The sequence below is a fragment of the Bison bison genome, unplaced genomic scaffold (assembly GCF_000754665.1).
Source record: "Bison bison bison isolate TAMUID 2011002044 unplaced genomic scaffold, Bison_UMD1.0 scf7180017864034, whole genome shotgun sequence".
Lineage (NCBI taxonomy): Eukaryota > Metazoa > Chordata > Mammalia > Artiodactyla > Bovidae > Bison > Bison bison.
Genome location: NW_011494606.1, coordinates 8,525,409 through 8,535,298, shown reverse-complemented (window position 1 = coordinate 8,535,298; position 9,890 = coordinate 8,525,409). Strand labels below are relative to the sequence as shown.

At 33.4% G+C, this 9,890-nt stretch overlaps 1 protein-coding gene across 3 annotated transcripts in view; it reads right to left on the bottom strand.

The window, feature by feature from the left end:
* HOMER1 (homer homolog 1 (Drosophila)) overlaps positions 1-9,890 on the bottom strand; it is a 140,212-nt gene that overhangs the window by 67,810 nt on the left and 62,512 nt on the right. For all 3 annotated transcript variants that reach the window (XM_010834593.1, XM_010834594.1, XM_010834592.1), the window contains exon 5: positions 5,604-5,743. In XM_010834593.1, coding sequence (XP_010832895.1) covers positions 5,604-5,743 — 140 coding nt within the window. The remainder of the gene's footprint in view (positions 1-5,603; positions 5,744-9,890) is intronic.

Genomic DNA, 9,890 nt, shown 5'->3' with positions numbered 1-9,890 from the left:
CTTGAGAGTCCCTTGGACCGCAAGGAGATCCAACCAGTCCATTCTGAAGGAGATCAGCCCTGGGATTTCTTTGGAAGGAATGATGCTGAAGCTGAAACTCCAGTACTTTGGCCCCCTCATGCGAAGAGTTGACTCATTGGAAAAGACTCTGATGCTGGGAGGGATTGGGGGCAGGAGGAGAAGGGGATGACAGAGGATGAGATAGCTGGATGGCATCGCTGACTCGATGGACGTGAGTCTGAGTGAACTCTGGGAGTTGGTGATGGACAGGGAAGCCTGGCGTGCTGCGACTCATGGGGTCGCAAAGAGTCGGACACGACTGAGTGACTGAACTGAACTGAACTGAACTGAATAAACACTCTTTTTCACTATACTTTTATTGCATCTTATTCGAAAATACATGGATTACTTCCAAGTTCCCAGAAAAATGCAGACCTATATACACTGCCAAATTACCATAGCACTTCTCACAAAATGCTACCTATTTACAATTAGTAAAGGAAATTCTGCTATCTCCCCAATGTTGAGTTGCACTCTCTCACTAACTGTTTTGGCCTTCAAATTAATTTTGAAAAACTAATTCTAATTTTGAGGTTTGATTTGAGGTAGAATAACAATATTTGTAACTGCAACTATAAGGGGAATCCTACAAGTTACGTTTTTTATCTACAATTTTATCAATGATAAAGCACTTCTTGTGAAATCAAGCCCCAGCTTTACACAGTTTTATTCAAACAAGAGTTGTCCACAGAAATTATTTCTATTTTACTATTTTTTCTATAACTATAACCCTAGAAGTTATTCATGAAAAGAGAGACAAATGGCACAGCTGTGGAGAATATAGTACTCCAGAGCTCCTAACAGTTTTTTTTCTGTTTGTATCATGTTCAAATATGTACAAAATGTATTCAAGTCAAGATAAAACACTGCTTGTCTTTTTAACGTGTATATTTTCCAATGAAATTTAGTTTCTGAAAATGTACAAAACTCTCTAATCACAGTTTTAAAAATAGTAGCTTTTGGAAACTGATAATAAATGAAGTAATTAATCTATTAAATACGAGTGGAATAAACCCACTCAGATTATGGTAAAATTGTCATTATACTGATTTAAAGCAAATCAACACACTAAGGAGGAATGATTCTGCGTATATCCTTTAATGAATATCTGCTGGAAAAACACCAAGTGGCAGAAAAATCTCTTTAACAGAAGATACATGCAATACCCCCAAATGCATCAACTCTAGCAGCACCATGAGAATACATTATCTAAACTTTAGAAGAATTTAAATGTAATAGGTGCTCAAAATAGCCAATTTCCCATTAAGATAATCAAACTTTTTAAAATTTATCAGTATAAAAATAGCTTCATGAACTATTGCTATATATCTGCTCTCAACTCTCAAAAATGTAACAGCAGCTATTTATCACTCTATTACTATATATCTGAGAATCATCAAATCACAATGAACAAAATAAAAAATTGCAGTTTTCAGCGTTACATTTCCGTATTACCCTCTAACAGCCCTGGAAAACTATAAAATTAACTACTTCTGAGAGAATTTTAGATAGCTTTATATCTTTAAAAATATCCTAGAGTTCATTGAGAAATAACGAGTCAATTCCAAAATTCCATATAGCTGATACTATGAAGAAAACAAATCCCTCCTGGAATGAGACCACAAAACCATCCTCCATATTTTATAGAGATAGATGTGTATATTATCAAGCATACAGTATTTTATTTAGTATACAGATGACTCTTGAACAATGCAGGGAGTTAGGGGCGTCAACCCTCAATGCAGTCAAAAAGCCATGCATAGCTTTCCAGGTGGTCCTCTGTATCCTGGGTTGCACACCCATAGATTCAACCAACTGAGGATTGTGTGCTACTGTAATTTTTACTATTGAAAGAAATCCACTTATCAGTGGACTCTGTAAGCTCAAACCTGTGTTGTTCAAAGGTCAACTATATAGTTCATCTAGACTACAGCCTCAAAGGAAGCCCTGAACACTTCAGTGGGTCAGTGTATACCTGTTCAGTCCCAAAAGGATATTATCAGTTAGGTTAAAAAAAAATATTTTCTAAGAAAAAACAGCAATTCAGGTAAAACTTAATACTATTTCCCCAAAGAAATTAGTAAACATTTTCATCCTCATAATCTTCCTATTTTACACATCTCCAGACTTTAGAAGTCTGGAGCATTCAAATAAATATACTTTTAAAAGTGTTAATTTATCAGAACTTCTTTAATGAAAATATTTTTGCATAGTTTATAACAAGGACACAAAACAGTACTGTAGCACTTGACTAAGGAATACCGAGCAGCTCATACATTTTAAAATTTAGTCCAGCAGCATAATTTTTAAAAAATCAAAGAAAAGAGTAAATAAAGGTAACTCTATAATGCCAGTAAATAGAATTTAGATATAAAAAGTTGTACTGACTTAGTAAATAATAAAATACAAAAGTAATTTTTAAAAAGTATTTGTGAATGAAATTATATGCCTGGGACTTGCTCTAAAAATACAAACGTGGAAGAGTGGGTAGGATTAGAAATGAAACAAGACTGGCCATTTTTTCCTAAATTTTGAAGCTCAGAGATAGGTTCGTGGGAGTTCACCAAAGTATTATCTCTTTCAAATACATTTGAAACTTAGTGTAAGTTTAAAGATTAACAAAAAAAATCTTGCTTTTCTCTTTAAAACTAAGTAGTATTTCTTAAAAAATAAATAAAGCTTATAGAGTAAATAAACTATAAATACATTACTAAATTTTCAGGACCGAATGAAAACTCAGGGCCTTCTTTTTGGCATGTTAATTCATGAATCAGTAAGATTTAGGCATAAAACTTAAATTTTAAGAAGAGCACAAGCTGGCTTGCTAAATAGCTATTACTATAATCAACTCAATCCACTTGACGGACTAGATCACTGTTTCCCATATCCTTCCATCTTTTAAAAAACACATACACACACACATAGATGTTCTAGTGATTTTGCTCCTAATTTAGCAATAAAATGATATCAACCAGAACAGAGGAATGTTGGCAGAATATCTTTTTTGCTGTTCATTCTTTCCTGCTGAAATAAGTACCAAGGAAGAAAGGCAAAAATAAACATTATATGCAAGCCTTAAAAACACAGATTTTAAATGTGTTTTTTTTTTGCCATGGTTAAAAAGGATGCTGTATCAAGTTTAAATATTTGTAAGTTTCAGATTTAAAGAGAAATTATTTTAATATTCTTTGTGTAATTTATGAAACATTGATCTTATTTCTATACAGTTTTCCTGACATAGAAACAGTTCTTAAATTTCTGACACAACAATGCGCTTGTTTTGGGGATTAGACTAAAATGTACTGTTAACTAACTTGGTAGTACCCACTAGGATCAAAAGTGCTGAGCTGTAAACCCAAAGTTGTTACTAATAACCCATGCCACCTAGGACAAATCATCCAACTTCCGGAATGTGTCAAAGGCACAGACTTTCACACTTTGATGTTTTACCCTAGAATCCAGCCCACACTAAAATATGTATGTTCCTGAAACACCGTTTCTTCTCCTAATGTTGAGTTTTATTTTGGTTTTTCCTATTTAATCTTAAATTTCATTTTTTTCAGAATGAAATGAATAACCAAAGTGGATTTCAAACCACTACAGTTTGAAAAATCCTAGATTACACCATCTCTGAAATCTTTAATGCTATTTGGTATTCTAACTTTAGTTGTAAATGATTCAGTTTTCTGTCTCAGGTAGAAATCTTAATTTTAATCAAGTAACTTAGTGAGTATTCATTAATATTGATTGATATAAAATAAAAACAAGTTCAGAGGATAAATCTTCTAAAATCCTAAAGTATTTTTTAAATAATAAGAAAACTCTAAGATTGCACAATGCCTTTAATATAACCAAAAGCTAAAATTGACCTGTTAAATTTCATTTTCAGAACTCAAATATCTCCTTGGCTAACCTATATATTCCAGTCAAAGAAGCTGTATCTTCACATCAAAGAAAGTAACTCCTACTTGACCCCCAAGAACAGAGAAAATCAATAGATGACCAGTCGCAGTTAGTAATTCCAAGCACTGAAGATTAGAAAAGTAATAAACACTCAGAAAATTCTAGGTGCAAAAAGTAGATTAGAAACAGCTTTACCAATGATAAATACAAAAGTTCTTATTTCTTAACGCAACAGTATTCAATGCACATGTCTTGTTTAAGTTTTAGCCAAAGAAATCAAGTTTATAATTATGTTCACTGTAGTTACATCTATTTACTAATTGGATGTGCTAAACAGGAAAGAAATTTTTGCTTTCCTCAATACAAATATTTTAAAAACTGCATATGAATCACATTGCTCTTTAGTAGTAACTGTGTATTTTAAAAACTAGTATGGTTTACTATCAGTGTAAATATACAGTCTTCAGACTGGATGAACCAAAAATGTTCACACGTTCAGTCACTCTTACAGCTATAGAAACGAGAATGCGCTTATTCTGAAATACTTAGAGCATCGCCTCTATGAAAACTCCAAAATTTGCCTCTTTTATGCAAAATTATTTGCATTTTTACAAACAAACTGGAATAGCCTCATAGTCAAACAGTTTTCCCTCCATTCATTCCTAAGAAAAATCTTAGATTTCTTCTTCCTCGGGCTGAGTACGAGGTCTCTCAATGCCTCTAATAAGTTTAGTCCTGTACCCCTAATATTCAACCAATTCAATCAAAATTAAAATTCTCATGAAAAGAGTTTGGAGTATCTCACTTCACCATTCTTCTGAATACGCTAAAGAATTCTATTTTTTTGAACTGGTCCAAAAAGAGATGCATGACAAAGGAGAACTTTTTTCTTAATTTTAATTAAAACTACCTAGGTCAAAAGTTTCCAAAGAAGGATAAAAATAAAGACAATGACTAATAGGTATTTGTTTACATTTGCAGATTCTCAGATCTCCTTACATCCTAAAAATACTCCAACATGGCCAATAATTAGTGTAACTGGTTTGGAATATATTTAGAATAAATCGCATCTTTTTAAAGTATCAAATTCTTTAAAATTCAAAAGCATGTGAAGATTTATCTTTTGTTAGTTGATGTGCAAAAGTAAGTCTGACATTAACAAGTTCATGCTGGAAGTTACACCAATAAACCGTTTCCTTGTTTGAAATCATACAGTGAGATCACCTCTAAGTGACAGCAAAGCTTAATTTCAGAGTAGGAAACCTAATTTTTAAAAAATTTTTATAACTCTCAAGAACATACATGAAAATGGAAACCAGGTTAACAAAGAGGGTCTTTTACAGGCTGGGTAAAGAAATAAATTGAGGAGATTTGCAATAACATGTTGTCTCACTGTAAATGATTTGTAGTATAATTAGCTCAGTAGCCCTCTTTCTACAAAGGCAGTGGAGATTGCCCACTCCAGTCCATCTAGGCAATTATAAACTATAAATCAGCAAAACTTTTCTGAAGTTAAGAGTTAAAAAAATAAAAAGTCTGACCTGGAATTTTAACTCAGGGTTGTAACTTTGCAAGATTTATCTGAAACCGAGTGAGTTTGTACACGTTACTTAATCATGACGGCTGAGCTGAATCTGTACCTATGAGTGAACGGCAGGGCGTTCTGGGTGGGTTCAGGCCGCGGCTCCGAGTTCTGCGTCAGATCAGGTGTTCTCTCATCATCTGTCCCGTTGATGCTTTCTGGTGTTAAAGGAGACTGAAGATCCCCACCTGCTGATTCCTTTAAAAAAAAGAAGAAAAAAGGGCACAGGGATTTAAAAAGTATTACAGTTTTGTTAAAATATACAAGATAATCTAAAAGTTAAAACTGACTCTGATATATGCTTACTTATGAAATATGGTCATATTTCAACTGAAATTTGAATCAAAGACCTAAAAAATGAAATTTAAACAGAAAAAATTTTAAAGCAAAGCAATGCACAAGAAAGCTATCTGAAATGATACAATTTAAAAATGTAAACATACAATTTAGAAATGTAGCTTCAAAGAACTAAAAAACTTACAGGTTATATAAGCAATTAATTGGCTAGATGTTCAAGTAATTATTTAAGAAGAAAAAGAAAATAAGACAAAGCTACAAGATTATTATTTATTATTTATGGGAGGATAGGAAGAGAAAGAATGAAATCTTAAGTCTCAATTTTTTTATCTGCCATAGTTTTCAGTTCTAAGAGTCATTCAGAAAGGTAATTGGAAATATTCCTGTAACATTATATATAATGATGTTAGTGTATTTCAGCTTTTCTTGCCTGCTACTCATAATGAAAGTATTTCTCTTTGCAAAATTTCCTGTTTTATTTCTATCAAAGTGAATTTAAGTTATCCCACTGGAAAAGAGATGGAATTTAAAACAAAGCTCACTCTGACACGTACTCTTATGACTGTCATCACCAGATTATCAGAAATCAGAATGAGGTGTCATTTGACAAACCCATTAACCAGGGAAGGTCCCAGCACAAGATGGTTAAAGAGCAGCTTGGTGGACCCCTTACAATTTCAGACCAATAAAACTTCAAAACTGAAATATTAGGCTAAGTTAGGGAAGAAAATGAAAACATTAGTGTTCAACAGGGGAGTGGCTGGGGATGGTCATAATTTGTCAACCTGAAAGAATGTAAGATCTCCTCAAACAGAAACAAGATGAATATGTGTTATTACACATATTCATAGGAAATTGCTTATAACTCGAAAAAGAGGATGATATAAGGAGATATCTAGGTTATGATAATTTATATACTTTACGTAACAATTATTACTCATGGAGAAGCACTAGAAAGAAATATGGAAAATATTAATGTGGTGAGATCAACTTTCTTTTCTGGGGCTTCTGGTTTTATATTGCTTTATGTATTTTATTTCACATTTAAATATTTTAACTAATGGTACCATAATGCTATAAATTATACAAACTATCAAAAGATCAAAAGCCTTCCTTCTTGATTCCACATCCTCACCTATTTTTCAATTATTAATGGAACCTCTAGTTTGACATTTAATTTTATTCCTGTAAAATCTTTCTTCTGAATCTATTGTTTCTATTAACCGATAAGTTGATGCACAGATAGTTTCCAATATTGTGACAACATGAAATTGTTCTACAACAAGGTCAAATCCTACTGAGAGAAGAGTAACCAAAATGACTATCTCTTGATCAATCACGGGCCATATCAATTAGCCTGGAAAAGTTTTAAGCAGCCAGTAAAACCATGAGGTATTCATATCTGGTTTCAATAAATCAGGAAGATTTTTTCTCCAAGAAAGGCCAAACTAAAATAATCCAGGTTGACTGTCCAGTCAACTGAATGCTAGGTTGGCCAAAAACTGATTCAGTGAAAATGACAACAGAAACAAACCGCCTTGTTAACATGCAAGAGCACAACTAGTATTAGCAACGAGGACCTGCTGGAGCTGGTTGAGAAGAGTGTGAGAGCGAAAAGGAGGTTAGGGTTAAAAGAGAGAGAGGAGGTCGTCTGATTTCTGGCTCTTACGACCTTCTGGAATGAAGTAAGAAAGTTGATGAGGCATGGGTGTTGGGGAGGATGGTACTGTTGATGCCACTGAAGCAGACTGTTCTCAGAGACAAGCTAAGGAGGAGAAAAGGAAGAACGGGACTCAGGTTGCTTTTCTTCCAGAGGCTCAAATATTCACTATATTTAACAAAAGGCATATTTAAGTTACTCTAGATGCTATATCTAAAACGAAAACAAAAGCCCTGGGCGTGTTTTATTTTTAAGGATGTTTGTAAAAAAAAAAATCAACATTTGCTCAGGAGAACAAGAAATAGCTCCAACAGTACATGAGGGCGACGAAACTCCATTGCCCTCCAACTGCTCCAACTACCACAGGGGCAGCCTGAAGAATTGTGTGAAACCTTCCAGAAATTTTACATATGCTAAAAATAGCACTGTGACCCTTGTTTTATTTAACATATTCCAAATATCTAGTTGTTTTTAGATTAAATTCTGTGCAGTTTCCTATTCAACTGTGGTTATTCCTTAAAAACTTTAACTTTCATAAAACCTACATTTTATATCTTTAAATCAAATATCAAAATTAAAAGCATGAAGTATATTTGGCAGAAACCAATAAAGTTCTATAAAGCAATTATCCTTCAATTAAAAAATAAATCATTTAAAAAGCATGAAGTATATCTGCTAGACTACAAACTTTGAAAAAGTAGGGTAATTTCTTTTTAGAAAGGGATTCCTAAGCTAATATAGCTAGCACGTCTATAGTAAATGTTTAAGGAAAAATATATCAAATGATATATTCTTTTATCACAGTGACAAAAAAATAAAAACTTTGCATTTTAAAATATGAGAGTACCAAGGAAGCCAAAACTAGAAGATATGACCATATTATAAAAAAAGAAACCTGAGCAAGGATGTAAAAGATTCAGAAAGTGCTTAAGAATTCTCTTTCCTCATTTATGAAGTGGCAAGAAAGCCCTCCCCTGAAAAAAGCAAAAAGCCCCAGAAATATCTTGAATCACATGGGAAAGAAATGACATTGGCTCCCACTGCAGGCCAGGCCTCCAGGGCGCTGCCACCAGCCTTCTCTCAGGTATGTGCCACAGCAGGAGGGCGGGGTGTCAAGGCTTAGCTCTACTTGGAGAAAAACAAATCTTGGGAAATTGTAGACAATCAAATTTGATATGATTTATGTAAGAAAGATTCACAATCAGGATTAAAGACACATATCTGCACAGTTCTTAATTTTGGGCTTCCCTGGCTCAGTGATTAAGAATCCATCTGCCAATGTAGAAGACGCAGGAGACCTGGGATCAATCCCTGAGTTGGAAAGATCCCCTGGAGGAGGAAATGGCAACCCACTCCAGTATTCTTCCCATGGACAGAGGAGCCTGGTGGGCTACAGTCCATGGGGTCACAAAGAGTCAAACACAACTCTAAGCAAGATTCATAATCAGGATTAAAGACATATGTCTTCACTGTTCTTACTGTGGAGAGCAAATAATTATATGAAGAGAGCTCTAGCAAATCTTTCCTAAGGTTGTAAATGTTGTTCTTGTAGTATTTGGTTCAGTAAATATGAAACTTGTCAAATGAGACTATGACTAAGAAGGTATCATAGTTAATGTATAGGCATTCACTAATTCTAAAGGTATATTTTTGGGCTAGATATGTAAATAATATAGTTTAGGACAGTAACAGGTCTAAATGCAGACCACCTTTCAAAAAATCCATTTATACCAAGAAAATCTAAAACACTCAAGATTTATTGCATTTGAAATGTCCTTAATTCAAATCTCTGACCTTATAGATTCAAGAACCACTGCCCAAAGAGATCAACTGACTGTCATACGATCGAATAGCTAGTCACAGAGGTTCTAATAATCACTTACAAGAAACCAGTGCCATTTGGGCAAATGCAATTTATTGCTAAAATGAACATTTTTAAAATTATGACATTTACCAAAAAAAAAAAGAAATTGATTTTCTCTGAATACACACACTCACACACATAGAATCTATTTTTTCTATACAGTGAATTCTAAAAAATCTTAAGGAAAAAGTTAAGACATACTAAATCTAAATCAAGACAGCTACTACAATATGTTCAATGCTACACAACCTGACATATTAAATGGAAAAAAAAAAAAAAGCCCATGACTTTTGCTTGGCTGCAAACAAGTGATGGAATTAAATAGATTTTTCTCAGTTTAAAAGTCTTAGTCAACTGACAGCTAAAAGTTAATTTTTTTCAACCTCAATGAAGAAACATTTGGATATTATTTAATCATATAGCCCCTTTCTCTATTAAGTTAACTGAAATACAGTATTTTGCAACTGTGAACTGTGTAAGAAATTTCAGGTTTAAAGTCAATCATCACTCTTTTTTTTTTTTCA